This window comes from Sebastes umbrosus, chromosome 18, assembly GCF_015220745.1.
Source record: "Sebastes umbrosus isolate fSebUmb1 chromosome 18, fSebUmb1.pri, whole genome shotgun sequence".
Taxonomy (NCBI): domain Eukaryota; kingdom Metazoa; phylum Chordata; class Actinopteri; order Perciformes; family Sebastidae; genus Sebastes; species Sebastes umbrosus.
Window position 1 is genome coordinate 15,294,853 of NC_051286.1, and position 21,906 is coordinate 15,316,758.

The window sequence follows — 21,906 nt, forward strand, 5'->3', positions numbered from 1 at the left end:
TCAGACAAACGTGAAGCGTGGTTGATCTGCTCTGGAGAGAACTCCCTTGGGAAATAGGCTTTCTTATTGGGCCTGGGAAAATAGGTGGTGCTTAAGCTAACTTCCAGCTGGACTGTATCAGTGGTTTAAACTTAAATGTAGGACAAGCCTACACATACACACTGCGGTACCTGCTGTGTGGCAGTGTAGTTGGCGGGGTTGGACACTGAGTTGTTGGTGGCGTAGAGGCCTGAGGAAGGAGTGAAACTGGAACCTTTGGACAAAAAGAAGAGGATGAAATCAGAGATGGACACAGAAAAACACACTTGAACTGTGTGCAAAGTCATAGCATTGAAATGTAAGATTATTTTCAGCAAGAATATAAAAATACTGAGGATAGTTCCTTCATTTTTGAACAGGAAAACAAATTCAATTGAGGTGGGAGTGACAAGTGAAGTGTTTGATAGTATATGTTTCCATCTGACCTGGCATCTGATAGGGTGAGTATGCAGTCTGTCCGGGCTGAGGCGTGGTGAAGCCGGGGCTGTAGCTGAGGCCCGTCTGCAGAGGAGACTGACTCTGGGCCAGGCCGCCCTCTGTCTTAATGCCCGGCAGCATCACACCGAGGTCTGTGACAAGAAAAACAAGAATATTATACAGTGTTTGCATACGTTAAAAACGGTTGACATTCTGGCTTTACTTGCATTGAGTTCCATTCATGACCCTCTTTGGTTTGGCTTCAAAAGATCTCTCTATGTCAAGTTTTGTTTGCTTGTAGCCAATCACATCAGCAAATTGAAAAACGAGAGTAAATTAATCTAATTTTAATTTGTGCATTTCCTTTTCCTATTACAATTTAATTTGAATGATGTGGTTTTGTCCATTTATAACCACACAGAAAAGACCCGACAATGTTTTCCTCTATTCCACTAATCTTCACTCGGAGTACATTAAGACCTGTAGTTCCATTTTAGTAAATCTTACCAAAGAGTAACACTTCTTAAGTTTTGTTCACAGTGGATTACAGAATACATGTGCTGCTAGGGCTGGGCGATATGGCCAACATTATGATATAGGTAATTTCATACCTTCATAATTATAAATATCACGTTTAGGGCTGTCAAAGTTAACGCGATAATAAAGCGTTAATGCAAATTCGTTTTAACGCCACTAATTTCTTTAACGCATTAGCACAATCGATCTCTCGGAGGTTGTAGTGGGCTCAGTTTTAAAGCTAAAGCATTGGTAACAGCCATGTCATACTAGATGGTTGCAAAGGAGGTTAAATAACGCTCCAAACTTCTGATAAATTTTGGTGAGGAAAAACTGTCATGGCCATTTTCAAAGGGGTCCCTTGACCTCTGACCTCAAGATATGTGAATGAAAATGGGTTCTATGGGTACCCACGAGTCTCCCCTATACAGACATGCCCACTTTATGATAATCACATGCAGTTTTGGGCAAGTGATAGTCAAGTCAGCACACTGACACACTGACAGCTGTTGTTGCCTGTTGGGCTTGAGTTTGCCATGTAATGATTGGAGCATATTTTTTATTCTAAATGCAGTACCTGTGAGGGTTTCTGGACAGTATTTGTCAGTGTTTTATGTTGTTAATTGTTTTCCAATAATAAATATATACATACATTTGCATAAAGCAAGCATATTTGCCCACTCCCATGTTGATAGGAGTATTAAATACTTTACAAATCTCCCTTTAAGGTACATTTTGAACAGATAAAAAATGTGCGATTAATTTGCGATAAATAAGATTGTTTTCTGGTAATTCAATAAATAAATAGTCCATATGAAATAACCACACGGTAAAGCATATTTTTGTATACTCCTGCGTGAATTAAATACTTGACAATTTGTTTCTCATTTTAAGAACTGGAGTGCAAAATGAACATACGTTTTAAGTGAAATTAAAGAGAAAAATAAATAAATACAGGCCTAGCCCATATCACGATAAAAGAAAAATATACGATAGACATTTTATATCGTTTTGATGATTATATATGCCCAGCCATAGCTGTTTATATGTGTTTGTTAGGGCAGCTACTGTATGTCACTGTGTGTTCATTGATACCATAGGAGGAAAGTCCGTATGCCTGTCCTGTCTGGGCGTAAGCAGTGTAGACGGTCGACTGCTGCATGCTGCTGAACTGGGGTTGCCCGGCGTACGTCGGCATGGGAGGGGCTGCCGGTGTGGAGAGGATGTGAGGGTAGGGCCTGGGAAAGGAAAGGAGATGACAGGCGATGGCAGAATAGGACGATAAGGATGAAGCATATGAGACGATGTGCTGATAAGAATTCTTAGAAAGCAGCCTCTGTTGTGTAAAAAAGCCAGACTTACTTTGATGGGTAGAGCGGAGGGGAGTACTGGTGGGCTGAACGAGGGCTGTACCCGCTGCTGGTGATTACTAAAAACAGCACAGTAATCAAAAACAACAAGGCAAACACAAGGTTACGGATGGTGTCAGCTCAAATCTTCTGTTTCCTTTCACATTGAACAAAACCACTCCTGAACTGCACAATTCAAGGCCTCGGGCTCGTTTGAGTTCCAGTAAACATAATTTGAAGCATTTTCAATGGAGAGGAGCCAAGTTCTCCCCCTTTAGAGAGCAAAGCAAGTCCATGAAAACCCCTTACAGCGGGCCTCATGGTAAAACACAATGTCTGTTTGTGGTCATTGAGATGTCAGAGCTCAATACTGACAAACACCCCGCTGCGTCTAAACCCTCACGGTGCGTTGCTTAATGGTTTTGCGTCTCAGTGTGTGTGTGTGTGTGTGTGTGAAGGAGCACGGGGTCGTGTGCGAGTCTAAAAAAAAAAAAAGAAGACAAGTGTAAAAATGTCCCTCGCTCTCTCTCATCCCCCTGCCAGCCTTTGATGACGCAATCCAAGGACAGGCAATACTTCACGGGATTAAAGCTTTCAGCGGGCCTACCGCGGAGCTGAAATGGATGATGGTGTTTGTGTGTGGCTGAGAAAACAGAGTGATACAGAGCTGACTAGTACGGAGAGACGTGTGAATTAGTTTTTTCCTCTAGATGAGGAAATGAGCGTATTTCTGTGTGTATGTTACCTGAGCCTGCGTATGTGTCCAGTGCTGTGTCGCCTGTCGTGGTGACTGTATCGCTGTTGTTCATAGGCTCTGTTTTCACTTAAGGAAGACGGAAAAGATCGGTGTTAGGGGAGGCCAATAAAGAAGTACCATCACTCACACACACACACACACACACACAAAAAACTACCATGCAGTTCCAGTATGGGAGCAAATGCCGTGTGCAGGGTTCCCACTATAATTGATGTGAACAGCTTTTAAATTACTTTTTAATGACCAAGTCAAAACACCACCATGACCTAAAACTTTAACTCCTCCTCGGTTATTTGAATGTCTTTCTTTGTTGTGTGGTAATGATTCAATTTAAAAAAATATAATCATGCACGGTGACCCCCCCTGATATTAACTTATTTCCCTAGCAAATTAAAGCAAATCAAATTCCCCAGCTTTTCATAAATGTGTTGACTGGTGGGAACCCTGGAACTATTTATATAACGACTCCACACACACTGTGATAAATCCAATGGGATCCAAAGAGCAAGGAACACTGCACAGCAAAAGAAAAAAATCACTGCAATTCTGGCACAAAAAAAAAACAAAAAAACACATCAGATCTAGGACCAGCCTGAACCATTCCTTTTGCATTTAAGTTAATATACGCTCTGGCCTTGGATTCACACACATGCACCTCTGTACCATAGTCCTTGGAGCCCGGGGCGGGGGGCGGGCTGCTGCAGCCCAACAGCCAATCAGCCGTGTTTAGAACTGTCATGTTTTCACCTAAAGGGGTGCAAGGTGGGAAGGTGGTGGTGAGGATACGACGCACTGAGAACCAGATGCCAGTCTCAGTTACTGTATGGGGACATGGTGTTGTTTATCTTCAAAAGTAGACATTTGTATTGTAAAAAGGTATTTTTTAAAGAAATTGTTTGACATTTGCTTTCTTGCCAGGAGTTATACGAGAATGTCAATACCACTCTCATGTCTGTACTGTAGGCTAAATATGAAGCTAGAGCCATAAATTGTTAACTTAGCTTGGCATAAAAAATGAACGCAGAGGGACAGTCTTTCTCTACCCAAATGTAAAGCATCTGCCTACTAGTAAGGCTACCAGCAGGGACTATGGTAACGTCCAAAATTCTATACTATTTAGTACGCTAAAACAGTATGTGAGATTTTTTAGTATGTCCGAAACCTTAGTATAGAAACCAATGATACGTGAATTGCATACTATTTACGGGGAAACATTATAGTATGCAATGCTAGACACTACAGCGGCACAAATATCCCACAATACAATGCGGTAGTGACGACGACATTCATAACGGACGTTGACGGACAGCTCTGTAACATCAATAGCGCTTCAATGTACGTGTAAGTATAACATTTCACTTTGCTAGGCATAATAGCCTATATGTTTTTATATTAGTTCAGACTTTGATTCTCACAAGTCGTTTTGGTCACATGAGGTTGGCACGGGTTACCATGGTTACACATCTCCAACTGGCAGGGAGGCTCTCGGGAAGTGCCGACGTAAATTACTGCTCTGTGCATCCAAAAAGGTACATACTACTGTTTATTCACACAAAAGTATGGTGAACGATAGTACACATATTATGTATGTAGTAGTGTGCAATTTCGGACGCAGTCTACATGAAGTCACTATGTCTGCCCAAGAAAAAAACACAACTTGTTGATTTTACACTTTGGTTTTTGCACAGATTAAACAAACAAGATAAAGCGTGTTAGTTAGTGAGCTTAGAGGTGCTGGTAGGCTGCTGTTTCCCCCTGTTTCCAGTCTTTATGCTGAGCTAAGCTAACCATCTCCTGGCTGTAGCTTCACATTTAAACCTGCAATAACTGATTTCTTTGGCCACTTGGGGGCAGCAGAAACAAGCTGTAAACACAACATTGACATATTGTTACCTTATAAAGTTAAAATGGCAAACTTTCTCAGCAAACAGCTGCCTATTTAAACATTCAGCGGAGACGAGCAACATTTCCTATGGAGTGACAAAGTTCACTCTCCTTTAAAGTAAGTTTAGCTCTGTTCTCCACCGACTTCTGAAGGAAATATCTGGCTTATAAGATGCTAAATGTTCCACTATGTTCACAAGCTAATCGCTAACTTTGTCTCTCTGCCATTTGATGGCAGAGAGACAAAGTCAGGATGGAAACTATGCTGATGAGAGTGAAGCAAAACAGTAAATTTGTGGGCTGTAAAACCAAAACAATGAGCTGAAAGGCACTGAAATGCTCCATACATACAGGTGAGGGGAAACTGCAGAGTTGGATGATAATTATCTGCGGGGTTAGTCACTACGGGCGTCACTTTTCACATACAAGTAGTCATGTGATGTGTCGTAAATATAAAAATATTGATTATAGCCGCTTTAACACAGCAATAAAGCGCATTTTCCCAAACTATTCTCAAAAGAGAAGCACACCTGTTAACCACCTTAACATCCACCATGCTGTTTTATGAAGTTACTTTTCTCTCTGAACATGATTAAAACTCATCATCGGTGACCATCTGAGAATTTAATTCTGGACAACTTAATCCCCTCGGGGAGCAATTCAGCCCATCGGACAAGCCCTGATGAAGACAAATGAGTTGCTATGGAGATGGCCCACGGGCCCGAGCTCTGTCTGATGTCAGGTGAGGGGAATGTTGGGTATGTAGTTTGTTTTGGCTGTGAGCGTGTAGTCCCGGCTCTGTCTGCTCAAACCATTAAGTGTGAGCTCATCAAAAATGATTTAACGTGCTCTAATATGGTCCGAATGCACTAAATTAAATCCACTCTGGGCACGGCTATTTCTGTGACTGTGTGTGTGTTGACACATCAAGTTGACTAAAAATGCACTATCTCACTTTTTCCATTACATTAGTTTCCATCGCCTGTTAAATTCAGCAATAGATCAAAGGATCGCCCTCAACAAAAGCACTTATATCCAGTGCGATTACATCAAACTGCCTTGTCAAAAACATATTGCAGAGGACAGAGACTGAGAGAGGAGGAGATCAAGGGTGACATGTAGAAAAAGATGAGAAAAAGGAAAGAGAAACAGACAGAAGAAAAAGAAAAAGAAGACAGAGATGAGAGCGTTCGCTGGTGTTGACATCTAAGAGAGCTGTGATGCTTTAATGCTCTCGTAGAGTGAATAGTTTCCAGGGGGATTTTGGGCTTGAACACACACACAAACACACATACACACTCACACACTTTGCTAAGCGGTTAGCGGAGGAGAGCAGAAGTGCTTCACCGTGTGTTTACACACATTCTCCAGTGGTTTACTCAAGTCCTCCTCATGCCAGCACAAGCTGTGTGTGTGTATGCGTGTGTTTGCATGTGTTTCCGTCTCTATAAATTCCTTTAAAAGTACTTATCTCTGCATGTTGAAAATCTTCCTGATTGATGATTTTGCAATAGATTTCATTACCTCACATTACACTCATCATTTCTTTTGCCGAAAGTGATTTACAATATGCACTTCCAAACTCTGCTGGAGCAGGAGCTAGAATCATAAAAAACTGGAAGTGCATCTCTCCCGGAAAAAAACAATGAACAGCATGTAGGCTACAGTAGAGGTGCTTACTCTTTATATATTTTCTTATTTTGTTTACAAAACGAGATTGTCTCCGATGTCCTGACTTCTAAGACATCACTCACTCTTTTACTGGTCTTCATTTCAGGTGAAAACAGATTGATCTACTTAATTGAATAATTTGACATTTAAGGAAATGTACTTATTTGCTCTCTTGCCGAGAGTTAGATGAGAAGATCGATGCCACTCTCATGTTTGTAGGGTAAATATAAAGCTACAGCCTAACAGCACCTTTTAAAGCTCACTAAATAACATGTTATCTCTTTGTTTCATCCGTACAAATAAAAAGTGTAAACAGTATTTCTATTACCTTTGGACAGAGCCAAGCTAGCTGTTTTCCACTACTTCCAGTCCAATCAGCTTCTGGCTAGAGCTTCATATTTATTATACAGACATGAAGATGGTATCAATCTTCTCATCTAACTCTTGGCAATATGTGTAGATGCACCCAAATCGACTGTTATCATGCCATTAAATAGGCGTTGTCGGTCGCCATAATCACCATAGATATGGGTCAGTAGGGGCCTACTACACTTGAAACTTAAAAGCAACACAAACAAAACGGCTTCTTTAGGTTTAGGCAACTAAACACTTAGTTAGGTTTAGGCAACAAAACTACAACTTCATTAGGTTTAGGCAACTAAAACACTTTAGGTTAAGTAAAGTAAAATCTAACTTCTTTAGGTTTAGGCAACTAAAACATTTAGTTAGGTTTAGGCAACAAAACTACAGCTTCTTTAGGTTTAGGTAACTAAAACACTTCTAGGTTTAGGCAATTAAAATACAACTTCTTTAGGTTTAGGCAACTAAAACACTTAGTTAGGTTAAGGCAATGGAACTACAGCTTCTTTAGGTTTAGGCAACTAAAACACTTCGTTAGGTTAAGGCAAGGAAACTACAGCTTCTTTAGGTTTAGACAATGAAAACACTTAGAAAACTTAACTACAACTTATTAAGGTTTAGAGAACAAAACTGCAACTTCTTTAGGTTTAGACAATGAAAACATTTAGGTTTAGGCAACTTAACTACAACTTCTTTCGGTTTAGGCAACAAAACTACAACTCCTTTCAGTTTAGGCAACAAAACACTGGGTTAAGTTTCGGGAAAAACATTGTTTTTGCTTAAAATAACTACATTTCAAAAGTGAAGTAAACGCTTGGAAACACAAAGACATTTACACATTGTTAGTTTCACACAGGATGCGAAACCTCCTCTCGAAAGCCCTAGTTTTTGTGTCCCATCTATCGCCCCCGGCTTCCACCACATGGACTTTCCTGCTGTCTACTACAGCACCTGACTTCTGCTTCTGTAACGGTCATAATTACTACAGTTGCTAGATGTCGCTGTCGTGTTCTTTTATACCTTCTTTCGGTGATCAACCATGTGAATAGATGATAAAACCTACTATTGGGTGTAGTAGGCCCCTACCGACCCACATCTATGGGGCTTATATTGACGGCTTTAAGTGTCATCAGCACATTTTGTCTTCATGATAAAAAAAATACATAAATAAAGGTGAAAACTATAGCTAAAATTAACCTTCCTACCATAAACACCACAACTGCCCATTCATTACTGCAACACCAAACACATTCTGCCTTCTCACCTCCTGTTCCATTGGTGGTGATGGAGGGGCTGCCAAGGTTGTTCTTGTCCAGCTTGGAGCCCGTCGAATCTCCACCTCCCACGCGGTTATGAGGACTGGCTAGGTCCTGCATTTCCATAGACCTACAGGGAGGGAGGTAGGAGGAGGAGGGGGGGAGAAAATAAAGATGAACTGCGATTTTTGAATGAATAACAGATCAACAGCAATATGCTCTCACAGCTGGGAATCTCCCACCTCTATATATTACGTTGAGATCTCGCTGAACACATTCAGTGACATATCCACACAGGAACCACACACACACACACACACACACACACACACACACAAGTCATAAACTCCATGCTTCTCCGTACCAGTTAGCTTACATGAGCATGTGTTCAGAGGCGCTAGACATTGTCTGCGGGCCTGCTGGCTCTTTTATGGAGTGTGTGTATGTGTGTGTGTGTGTGCACTTCTGGGCTCCAATACAAACCCACAGCCTGCCAGCATGCTTTAGTTTTACAATGTGTTCCACATGCATGACTGGAACCAGCACACAAGGTGGTAATGGTAAAGTGAGAGTGTGTGTGTGGAGTAAGTGGAAGTAAATAGAGACATGAAGATGCGCATTTATGGTTGAGTAGAAGTCCGCCTTTCATATATCAGTGTTTATTTGGATCCCGATTAGTTGTTACCACGGCAACAACCACTCACCCCGGGGTTCATAACCCCCGAGTGAGAGGTGTAAGTGTTTTTTAATAAACTTTCATGCATGGACAGTGTAAGAAAAGCAACATTAAACACTCACTCATGACTCTTCATCACTGTTGCCACAAACCCACATTTTGACATGTCCTTTGGTGGCGGACATAGTTTAATGTTGAGTCAGTGTGTGTTTGGACAGTACCTCATGTGTGTGTGTGCGTGTGTGTGTGTGTGTGGGTGTGTGTGAGCCCGCAGGTTGGTCACACTTGTGCGAGACATCAAAGCGAGAAATGACAGAGATGGAGGGAGAATTATACAAATGCGGGCTGCCGTTCTACCGCTCTGTGTGTACGTGTGTGTGTACATGTGTGTGTGCGTGTGTGTGTGCTAAAAGAGAGCATCTGTGTCGCGGTCTGGAAGCCGGCCATCTCAATGCTATGAGCAGATAGCATCGCCACACATGACTGCAACCCACAGTCAGATTGACAGGTATAAACATATAGCTTTCAGCAGAAGAGAGAGACGCAGCTAAAGGGCGCAAAAGAGAAACCGTACGAAAGATAAACACTAAATCAACTCTCTTTTCTATTTACAGCTAAACACTCGTTCTGCTCTTGTACATTTTGAACTGAAAACACTGATCACTGTTTTAAAATCAAGAGTGTGGATGAGATATTTAGCCAAGTCCTAACTTCAAACTAAAGCCTAAAATTATCTCTGGCAATAACAGTTAAGAACTTTCACAGTTTATGGTGCTTTTTTTTCAGTTTTTTTCTCTCTCTCTCTCTCTCTCTCTCTCTCTCTCTTGTGTGCTTCAACACTCTTCATCCATCCTTTTCTTTTGTCTCTCAACAGCAGGAAATGATTCTGTCTCCCCTCCTTGTCCTTTTTTTTTTTTCTTCCCTCTCTGTTTCGCTCCTCTCGGGAGGCGATGGCAGGAGTTGGTGTTTCATAAACTCTTTTCTGGTTTTCGCATTATGTCTGGTCAATGAAAAAAATATGCACTGCACAGTGTATGGTGTATTGTGTGAAATAAATAGTTTAAGGCGAGCAAGCAACGATTATATTCACTATTGATTTATCTGCTATTATTATTATTATTACTATATTATTATCATCATCATTCTTTACTGCATGAAATGTAAAAAAAAAAAAAAAAAAAAGACACCAATCACAACTTCCCAGAGCCTGAAGTAACGACTTTAAAGTAAACGTCTTGTTTTCTCCGGCCAAATGCCAAAAACGCAAAGATATTCAGTTGACAATGATATATGACAAAGAAAAGCAGAAAATCCTCTCATTTGAGGAGCTGGAACTAGTGCTGCACAATTAAATGAATATTAATCACGATTTTGGCTTCTCACAATGAAATGAACATGATAAACTGTGATATTGACCTTTTAAAGTGCGGGCTCTGCTGGAAAACTCTGCTGCATATCCAATTAAATCAATTCCTAAACTAACAGCCAGCCACCAGGAGGCGATCAAGTTTTTTTTCACTTTACTAAAAGGGAGCTGTACATGCGGCTGGTGCGCGCCATACAGCGAAAGCCTGTGAAAAACTTTCCTAAATGTTGCGGCTGCATTCCCGGAGTAGAAGAATAATATGCATTACTCGTTTTGCCCCTCTGCTCTCTGTTATACAACAGAAAGCAAAATGCAGTGAATTCAGGTACGTTCAGAACTTTATTTTAAGTCTTGTTGATGCAAAGATTTGTACGTTAGCAGGAACGTAGCACAACATGGAAATGAAAGCAGTGCTCTGCTCATAATGTGAAAGTGGAATAAAAATATGTCGATCCTAAGATCAATGAATAATCGTGATACATAATCGTGATCTCAATATTGATCAAAATATCACATTTTGGCCATAATTGTGCAGCCCGGTTATCCCCCGATTATCAAAATAGCTGCTGATTATTTTTCTGTTGCTTGATTAATCGACTAACAGCTCTAAATAAATGGCCGTGTGTACAGCATGCTTCGATTGGATAAGTACATCTTTTCCTCGGTGTGACTGTGTGTGTGTGTGTGTCAGACACTGAGGTCTTGGGAAAGTGTTGGTGACCTCATCATAGCTCGCAACTGCAGTGAAACCTCACCTCTCTGCACCAGGACCAGAGAACCAAAACATACACACACAAATAGAGCTTTGAAAAACCTAAAGTTGTTTGTCATATTATACAGACAGACACATGTGAGCGTACCTGGCGTCTGAAGGGTCTGGAACATGAGATTCACTGTGTGATTTCTTCACCTGCAGAGAAACCAGAGCAGAGGAAACACACGTCACGTTAGTGTTTAGTGTGTCATAAACCAGCCTCATAAAGCAGTGTTTATGAATCAGACAAATTATATTAGCATCACAAACTGTTGTGATAATCAACAATATTGATTCCCACTCTCAGCACTTCTAAGAAACTGACAAAAAATGTAAACAAAATGCATTGACTTCATATTTTCAGATTCTTTATATGTTACTAAAATCATAATAAATCAAACTCCACCGTGACAGAAGTGCTAACTGGCGTCTAAGTGACAGATATTAACTTTCCCTTGTTCACCCGTGACCCCGCTCCATCCGGAGCTCAAGGCCCCTTCCTCAACCCTTAAAGAGTTGAAAGGTCACGGCGGGGTCATGTTAGGTCACAGGGCTCACTCTTCACCCTTAAACGTGTCGGCGTAGACACTAAATCGAGCCTCGGATCGAGACATTTGGTCGTGTCAATCACTGCGTGCTGGAACTTTTCCTTCATCATTGAAAAAAAAAAAAAAAAGAATTAAGAAAACACACTTCAGCTTCAACGCCTTTCCACCGCAGCGTACGCTCACACACAGGCTGGTTTCATGTGCGTCGCCGTGTGTGAGGGTATGCGGCGCGAGACGGCCGGCCAGCGGTTCTCTATTAAAATTCCTCTCTCTTATTTGGAACAGGAACTAATTAGAACAGTAAATGCAGGGCGGAGCGAGGGCCAATGTGTACCAGCTGCCCTATAATCACTGTGTCAACACACTGTCGAGGTGTAGGGCACGCGCGAGGTGCCAAACACACACACACCCGCACATGGAAATGCAAACGCACACACACACGTGGTCAAATTCACCCAGGCAGCATATATTCAAGTCATTTGCACATTATCGCAATCACAGGTAAGTATACAGAGAAAGTGCTTGGCCAAGCAGACACCAAACTCAAGGTATTTGGAAACTAGGACGTGTGTGTGTGTGTGTGTGTAGGTGTGTGTGTGTGTATTTTGTGTATGTGTTGTGGTGTTATGGTTCTGATTAGAGGATCCTGCGGAGAGCGAATAAGAAGCAGCACTTAGCTGTTTAAGACAGGGTTCAAAGGTTAGCCGGTGCCCTCGTATGGATCACTTTACACACACACACACACACACACACACACACACACACGCAAGCCACTTTCATGTCACGTTTCATGCTTTACTGAAATTTAACAAGGCTGTCAGTCACGACATCAACAGCGTGGCCGTGAGAAACTGCAATCCACATGTAACGCACACGCAGGGCTACATACAAACGAGGGAGCGCACGCGGCCCGCATGTGCGTGCACACACACATGCAGGGAAACACACAACCCAGGCTGTTTCTGTCTCAACACGATCTGTGAAAACACAAGCACACGAGGGCTTTGATCCCGAAAAGCTTTTATCGTTGTACTTTATCCGCTGCACACTTTCTCTCAGTCCCGACCTCTCCGAGTCTCTCACATCTCTCACTGCTTTTATCTGCGTCAATCGGAAATACTCCATATTTAATACAATTCCTTACATGTATTTTGTTTCTTTATCATATCTTTTTAACACATGAAAACAATCTGAAACATTTATTTTTATCTGCTCAGTCCTAAAACGTTTTTTCCACTTGTTTTAAATGTCATTAATAGACATATCCAGCACACAAAATGTTTACGATCCAATCGAGACCCATTAAAACTACCCTATTGATGAAATACAATAATGAAGCTACAAAAACCTTCGTGCTCACTAACTCCTGCGTTTCAATATTCTGCGTCATTCTCGCTCTTTCCATATCTTGCAGTAAAACACGCCCAATTTCATCTCTAATAACAAAACGAAGGGCCTCTAAGTGAACCGTTAGGTGGCCACAATGCCTGAAGGACCCATTTGTGTCATCTGAGCCATTTAAATAGGTGACCTTTGACCTGGTTGGCCGGGTGACCGGTCTGGAACACAACCTGCCCGGTCCGGGGACTCCCTGAGGGACGAATACAGGTACCCCAGGTAATTAGCACTAATAACAATGATTTATTTAAGGGAATTACACACGGCTATGTTTGTGATATTAATCATCTAATGGCCGGAATGATAACGTGAGGCCTAATTTAACCCTTAAGGGCAGTAATAAGAAACAGTAGGCGTGAGTCAGAAATAAGCAGAAGTAGTCCAAGTTCTGCCCCTAAATGTGTTGCCTTGTTTTGTTCTTTTCATCCTCCCCGCTGTATTTTGCTTTTAACAAGCTCATTTAAGACTCAACATAAAAGGTGCATCGACAAAGTGTGTTGCTGTTCCTGGCGAACTGCGAAACACTTTGCAAGAAGAGAAAAGAGGGTAGAGAGGGAGAGAGAAGGAAGAATAGCGTTATGTGTTTCTGGTAATAACCCAACCCATCTGCAATGGGTCATCTGATACCATGCATAGAGCTGCACACACACAGACATACACACACAGACACAAATGGTATATGAAGGTTTTAAGGAAATCTGTTTTACAATTTTTACGCTTGTGCGGAAGGACATTAAGATTACTAACCAACTTTAAAAAAATAAAAAAAAATTCTTTGCTATAAACGCACTAATTCAACTTTTTTTTAATGCCAAAATTTCATTTAAATTAAATTAATTTTTACGAGGGAGATTTTTATTAGATAGATTCAAGAGCAGAGCCGTAATCCTACATCAAACCTAAAACTTTGCACAATTAAATAAGCAGATATTTAATAATAATAACAAAAGTATTTACATATAATAAAAGCCTGAAAAAATAAAATTAGATCCATACATTTTACATAAAGTGTTTTGATGTATACTTTGTATATTTAAAGAGTAAACTTAAACTTGGAATGGTACCCTGAAACAATTACAGTGCTGTCATCATAACCTACTAACCTTGTTCCCGGATGCTCTGAATATTGCACGCATTCTGCCAAATTAAATATTTTTACATTATTAAATCGCAATTTTCATTTTTCCTTTACACACAGCAGCGTTTATTCACTCAGAAGGGTGTCTAGCAAAATAGAAATATTCTAACATGACAGAAAAACACTACAAATTGAGCACAGAGTCAGAGATGTATTCTTACCTCAGGGTGTAATCAGGTCAGTTAGCAGTCCTATACTTCCACAAAGCATTACAGAGCTGTACGATCCACTGGCTTCCCCTTAGACACAGCAGGTTTGCTGGTCTGACACACACACACACACACACACTCCTCCAAACACACTTCAGCTCGTCTCTATCTACCTGTCTCTCACTTCATACTCCAGGTGTCACGTTTTTCTTGTTTTTGCTCTATAGGAGAAAATGCAATCTTCTTTCTTTCTTTCTCTCTTTCACTCAGCGGTTTGGAGGAAAGACACAAATTAGGCTTTGTCTCCTGAGGTCAATCCATGCACAGCTCCTGTCTTCCTCGACTCTAGTAATGGGGAACATTTCACTCGTCCTGTTTCTCTCCTCCTCTGCCTCCTCCCCCTCTTTTTCTCTTCTCCTCCTCCCCCTCCTCCTCCTCTCTCTCTCTCTCTTTGCTGTCACTCACTACAGACTCACTCAAGCTTACATTTAAAGCCAAAGAACTTCTTGAGATATTCTTTGGACACGAATAAAACCGAATTCCACATTGCAACTGGCCCGTGTATAAAAATATAACAAATAAGTCGGAGCCCCTGAAATTAAAAACATCCGCGTGCATGACTCAAACCCTGCTGCTCTAGCGTGATTACTTCCACAAAGCTAAGGCGGTAAATGGAGACGAGGTGTGGATGTGATCTCAATGTCTTGCTGTGCAGTAGAAAGTACAGGCCAGACCATAAACTTCACACCATGCATTTGACCCCCCCTCCACTCCTTTCCACACGCCCTCCCCCATGTCACCCACAACACACAGAGACTCACATGTACACCTGAGCACACGGACGCACACATTCAATCTGTGTTAATTGGAACCACACGGGCTGCACGTGTGCGTCGTATGTGGAGGGTAGCTGAAGGATTGGTGGTGGTGGCGGTGCGGGGGCAGTATGAACTAGGTGGATTCCCAGCTGCCTCGGTCTGAAGATGGCACTCTTTCACTGTGGTCGCCAAGGTGTTATCAGGGGAGGCACACGCCCAAACACACACACACGTACACACACTTAAACCAGCGTCGATGTCTTGACCCTTCTCATTCTAAATGCCATAACAGTAAACTTCACCACACTGATACAAATTTAAAGGGTCCTTCTTACCTTTAATGGTATCTAGTCAAGTGGATATTTCAGGTTTATTTGTCCAGGTTTTGAGATTTCTGTCTCCAATTTACAGAAACTCAGTTAAAGTTTTCAATGGAACTACTTTCTACCTATGAAAACTGTCGACTGTGTGATAGTACATCAGATTACAATTTGTGAGGCTACTAGGCGAACAGTAACCTGACAGAATGTATTTTGTACAGAAGGGATTAGTGAGCATCAATGTTAGATTTTCACAAAGTTTGTCGTTAAATTCCGATGATTTTGGTTTATCATACTGCTTTTAAGCACCACTCTGGTTTTCAACTTGGTCGTCTTTGTGCTGTTAAATGGCTGTGGCAATGTCACTGAGTTGTACTGATTTATGGTGGTGCAGGAATCAAGGCCTAAGGAAAGGAGGCTGGGTCACAGGCGGACTCGGGTCTTGGGGTATGGGGTATAACACATGCGCAGTGTAACTGAAGCTGCGGTCGTGCGTTGCGATTGGCTCTATTTCGGCGAGTGCAGGAGAGATTTTACTGCGCATGTGTTATACCCCCAAGGATATGACGCATGACCCAGCCTCCTTTTCATAGGCCTTGGCAGGAATGAGTCCTAAAACCCGGAAATTTGCATTTTAGCTCTTCCGGTTCCCTCGTCTTGAAGTCAATGGGTTTTGAGTTAGATGCCTGTAAAAAGGTCTGTGGTTGTGAATTTTGAGACTTTTACGTGTTTTTAAAAAGGTGGTTGCTAACAAGTGGCTAAATGAGACTACAAAACGTCATCACGATTAACACCAGTCCGCCTTTAGCTTAGTGGTGGTGACTTGAAGTCATGCGACCATGGTGTGGTTGGATTAAAGCCTAACGTTAGCTTTTTACATGATTGCATTCACACTTCAAAAATCATAAAAGTGGTGTTCATTTGTGAAGATTATTTTGCTGAACAAAACGTGTAAGTAACATAAATGTGACCCAATTGAAAAATCCCATTGGGTTTTTGTCGGGGGACCCAGGGCGATGCTAACTTCCTGGTTGACCTACAAAAATACGCCATCCCTCCAGCACTTTATTGCGTCAATCAGACCAAAAGTCACTTATGTATAGCATGCGTAAAGGAAAATAGCAAAGCAAAGATCTAATATGTACAGTGTGTATTTCCTTTTCACGTTAGTATGGCATCTTAAAATACACTAAATATCACAATGTGTTAATGAATGTTAATAAAATGAATATGGGGGTAGTGTACTTTATGGCCAATATCTAAACACTCAACTGGCAAATAAAACCAGAAAAAGATACCATCATAATTAGGTAAGATTATTTGAATGTGGGTGCAGTGACCGTTTAACAACATCGAGACCAGTTTGAATGTTACTGTACATCTACAAGGCAGAAAACAGCTGAGACGGGTGCAGTATGTATGCACACAGGCCGAGAGACCAATTTGGAACAGGGCCACTGTCTCCAACTGTGCACCCGCCACCTTTAGCTCCGTCACCATGGTGCCAGCATGCGGCCCTGTCCCACAGCATTTATCCCCCCCCCCCAACCCCAATAAACACCCTGATTGATAGACTGTCTGTGGATCTATGTGCATACATCAGTGCGAACGTCTGCTGAAAGTGTGTTGTACGTGCATGCCAACGTGCACTTGTGTGCGGGACGTTTGAGAGCGCATGTGGAGGACTAGCTGTCAGAACAGATTAGGGTGTTGCCGAAGCGCTTGACAACTCAAGCACTTTATTATTAGCCAGGCAGGACCCCCATCAGGAGGGGGTCGTCCAAAAACATCCCTGATGAAATATTTTCACAGCAAGAGGAGAAGGGAGCAGGGGAGGTGTCCCAAAACACGCCTGATGAAATACAAAAAAAAAGAAATGACAGAAAAAACAAAACAAAAAGTAGCGTTGCATGGGCACATCAGTGCAGTGAACTGAGCCAAGGAAGCAGGTAGTATATTAGACGGCTAAATGACAGGTCTCGGCTTTGGTTTTTGTTGACTTTAGGAGTGTTTTTAAAGTGTCCAACGGAGGTGTCTCGCTCCCTTTTAAGAGGCCCTCGAGAACAACTTTGTTCTTCAAGTGGAACAACAGCAGTTTGTCTTCCACTCAGCAGACAGCAGTAAGACAGATGGAGACAGAGTCTGCGGCTCTTTTTTATCTCTTTTATCTTGTTGCTTTTTTTTTTTTTTATTTATTCTGAAGTGAGATTTCTTGTTAATAAGCTTTTTAGATTTTTTAAAAAATTTGATCTCTACATAAATGCAGATTTATTATCTCTGTTTGAATTATTGTATTTATTAAATGTATTTTTAATCAATTAAATATACAAAATAGATATAAAGTATTATAATGGATTAGCCGAATTAATAATAGGGGTAAATCACAAGTTTCATCACGATACGATATTACATTGATTCTTTGGACGATATCACAAATTCTGCCACGATACGATCTCGATTCAATTCGGGAGCCTGCGATTGATATGAGATGATATCCTATACCCATTTAACACAATTAATTAAATTAGATCAACTCACAAAATGCAACTAAAATATGATTTGACAATTTTATTGGGCTCTTCCAGACATTTAAATGAAAGACTACCTATTCTTTTTAATAAAAAATAATGAATATAAAGTGTGAATTTCAAAATAGAGGCGTATCTTAAAAGTGATGATCTGCATGTATATTTTCACTTTGCATCGATGATACTGGATCGTTGATCATTGAATTGATATACAAATCCAGATCAATGTATTAATATGCTTACTTGCTTTCTTACCAAGTGTTAGATGAGAACATTGATACCACTCTCAGGCATGAGAGTGGTATCGATCTTCTCGTCTAACTCTGGGCAAGAAAGCGAATAAGCGTATTTCCCAAAATGTTGAAATATTCATTTATTATTATTATAAAAAAAAGAAAAGTCAGGAACAGACAGATGAGATTAGTTGTGTAGAGTAGACTCCCTAACACATAGCAACACAGGCACGCACACACACACACACCTGTGCAACGTGATCATCCAGCCATCCCTGTCTCTGACATCGACTGGTGTGTGTCGACCACAAAACACATTCATGACGGATGTTACTCACCACACAAACACAACCTCCATCTCCATCTCTATCTATCCTCCACATTCTCTCTCTCTCTCTCTCTCTCTCTCTCTCTCTCTCTCTCTCTTTCTCTCTCACACACACACCACACACACATTTACCTGTCCCCTGCTCAAAGCTCTCTGCTCTCCCCATTTGTATGAGTGGTTATCGGTGTGGTAACTCTATCCCCTTCCTTTCATGTAAAATACATTGTGCCGAGCCTCCTCCCTCCCTGCACCACTCCTCCTACACCCCCCAGTTCCCCCAGCCTGGGGAGGTGTAAAACTATCCCTCTCTTTATGCCTCCAAAAATGCCCCTTTTTCAGGTGTAGTAGGAAGCTATAAAAGAAAAAAAAAGAAGTGAGGGAGTGAAAGGGAAGAACAGGGTGAGTCTGTGGAGCAGGGAAGAGGTGGAGGAGGAGGAGGAGGAGGAGGAGGAGGTGTTTGGGTGAAAAGGTACTCTCCAAAAACATCTCTCTCTCTCTCTCTGGTTTTACCTGCCTCTACTCACATGAATTTGCCAAGAGCTGCCTGGTGTTACTCCCAATTTGAAGGGCACAGAAATTAAAGTATATTCACACACACAGTGACGTATCACATGTCTTCGAACCTTTGTCTTCAAATCGCCCAGGGAGAGGAGAAAAAAAAAGACAAAAATAGAGCTAAAACTAGACGCTGACCTCTACATTGAACCCCCGAGACAATACGAACAATCCGAGAAACGAGAGAATAACACACAGCATGGTCGCTCCAAGCTATATAGCACAGTGCTGGTACGCCACTCAGGACAAAGAAAGGAGTTACGGTGTAAAAAGGCCTCATCGGTTTCAAAAAGGAATACACATAACGAAGAAATAACGGTAACATAAAATACAATTTTGCAAAGACCTGTCTGTAAATTCTTGTATATTCAAACTACAAAAAGATTGATTCAAATTGACTGATTCCAGTTGGTCAAATGTGAATATACGCTGGTTTTCTTAGTGAATCGTAAACTGATCTAACCATTGTGGACGTAACAGTATGTGCTTTAAACACTGGACCAGGCCATTTTTTGTGAATTTTCTGGCATTTAAAGCTACAGTTGGTAACTTTAGTAAAATAGGAAGACTAAAACGAGGCAGAGGAACCTGATTTTTTCACAGATTATATGTCTCATGTACTACTGTCAGAATATGGTGATAGTTTGAGCAAATATGACAAAAAGTTATTTAAATTAAAGTTACTGACTGTAGCTTTAATACCCCGAATAATCTATCAAGAAAATAATCAGCAGATTAATCGATAATGAAAGTAATCATTGGCTAACAGTAAAAACAGTTAAAACATTACAGATTTCTGCTTTAAGGGAATAGTTCATTTTAGGAAATCAGATTTTTTCGTTTTCTTGCTGATAGTTAGATGAGAAAATTGATACCACTCTCAAATGGTCAGACGGTTAGCGTAGCTTAGCATAAAGACTGGAAACGGGGGGAAACCACTAGCCTTGCTATGGCGCCAAACCAGAGCACCTTTAAAGATCAGTAATTAACACATTATATGAGATTGTATTTCAGACTAGTGCTTCACAACTGAATAAGTTATTTACGCAGACTACTGTCAGAGGGGACGACTACTGATGATTAACTAAACATCAGTTTATCCGATGTCAATGTAAATGTATGATAAGATTTGACTACACAGGACACACTTGTTGGAAGTCATCAATTTATTGTTGCTTTTAGTTATTTTTTTTATACTTTATTTTTTCCCTTTTTTCATATATGTAATTTACAATTTGTAATTACAATAGTTTATAAACCAATTTTTTAAGTAGTTGAGCTTAGAGACAATCTCACTAAGTACACTAGAGAAAACAACTTCAACATTCAAAATTGCTTTTAGTTCTTTCCATGGGATTTATTGACAATAAGGAAAAAAAAAACATATCAACATGTAAGCATATTAACAGAAAGGTTTTAGAAATTAAAAGCAGATTTTGACACTATAGGTCCCTCTACAAGACAGGGGTCTCAGTCAAGATTTGGTAACAAAAAAATGACAGGATCTTCGTTATTTTAATTTAAAATGGTACATTTCCAAAAAACAATACAATTAATCAAATTGTCTAAAAGTGATTGCCAGGGCAGCGGCCCACTTGTGACCCATCAGTTTCTGAGACCTGATTAGGAAATTCAGCTATATACAAATCCAGGTTGAAGGCAGAAATAGACAAGTCACTATTACTGCTGTCACACCTCACTTGTAAATCCTTGTATGAAATATGTGATGTTATCAGCTGCTTCAACAACAAACTTCTTTGGGAAATGAAAGTAAAAGCCTTAAGCCTAGTCAGCTCCATGAAATTACCTTCCTAAATCATCATTAGATCCTCCTGTTTGAGATCGCATTCTTAGCGGCTTGTCGACAACGGACCGGCCATGCCTACATGGGGTCAATGGTTGGTATGGTATCCTTTGCTTACTTAGTACCCTGTTTCGTCGCAGAAATTCCACTGTTACATATATATGTTTCTAATTTTTATCGAACAATGCATTTTTTCTGATTACAAAGAAAATAATACAATTACTGGGTTTAATTGGTCATCTTTAAAAAAAATAATGTCTTGTTTTTTTCATCTCTTTGTAACTTTGGACAAAGAATGGTCAGTGCACTTTACTAATTTCAGAATCCCTAAGATTATTTTTATTGAATCAACTTGTAGTGAATACACATGTTTGAGGAGGAAGAGCAGAATAGAAGAGAAGAGTGACTCAGGCCTCCTCGCCGTCCTGGTGGTCTTCATATCTGCCATTTAAATTGGCTCCTCATTGTCTCCGAGAGTGAAGGGATCACAGACATGATTTAATGCAGCTTTACTCAATGGACACAAATGAAAAGTCACTGATGGATGTGTGTGTGTGTGTGTGCGGGCCGGTTCTGCGCTGTTAATTGTGAAGCGTTTGGCCTCGACTGCCCCTGCTCAGCTAATCTGATGAGAGTGATTAAAAAAACAACTGGGAGAAACCTAAACCAGTCCATGGCTGACCAGGCACACCCACACACACACTCTGGCCATCACTCTAATCAGTGGCACACAGATGCACTCAAGAACACACAACTCAATATGAAATGTCTAAAGTAGGAAGACACTGGGACAAATAACTGCAGAGGTGTAGTGTAGTGCAGAAACAACTAGTTGATTAAGCATTAACGTTTCTTTAATATTTATCTGCAATGTATCTGCACACAACGGTACGTATGATTTCTTATGAAAAGTTATTCCTCATTTTTCCTGTGTTTTCCTACAAATGTCCAGCAACACGTGACACACATGTCAATTTTCTACTCGAGTCTTTTCAAAATACAACTACTTAGTTAGGATTAGGAAAAGATTGACTTGAAAGAT

General features: G+C 40.8%; 1 protein-coding gene across 8 annotated transcripts in view; it reads right to left on the reverse strand.

Annotated features, from left to right (window-relative positions):
• eya4 (EYA transcriptional coactivator and phosphatase 4) overlaps nt 1-21,906 on the reverse strand; it is a 53,551-nt gene that overhangs the window by 15,381 nt on the left and 16,264 nt on the right. For 4 of the 8 annotated variants that reach the window (XM_037751642.1, XM_037751644.1, XM_037751643.1 and 1 more), the window contains exons 3-10: nt 11,152-11,201; nt 8,258-8,379; nt 3,742-3,825; nt 3,067-3,144; nt 2,335-2,401; nt 2,068-2,210; nt 465-608; nt 171-253 (exon numbers count right to left, since the gene is read on the reverse strand). In XM_037751642.1, coding sequence (XP_037607570.1) covers nt 171-253; nt 465-608; nt 2,068-2,210; nt 2,335-2,401; nt 3,067-3,144; nt 3,742-3,825; nt 8,258-8,379; nt 11,152-11,201 — 771 coding nt within the window. Of the gene's footprint in view, nt 1-170; nt 254-464; nt 609-2,067; nt 2,211-2,334; nt 2,402-3,066; nt 3,145-3,741; nt 3,826-8,257; nt 8,380-11,151; nt 11,202-14,290; nt 14,622-21,906 lie in introns of those variants that run through there. The other 4 variants (XM_037751648.1, XM_037751647.1, XM_037751646.1 and 1 more) reach the window with 3 other exon arrangements.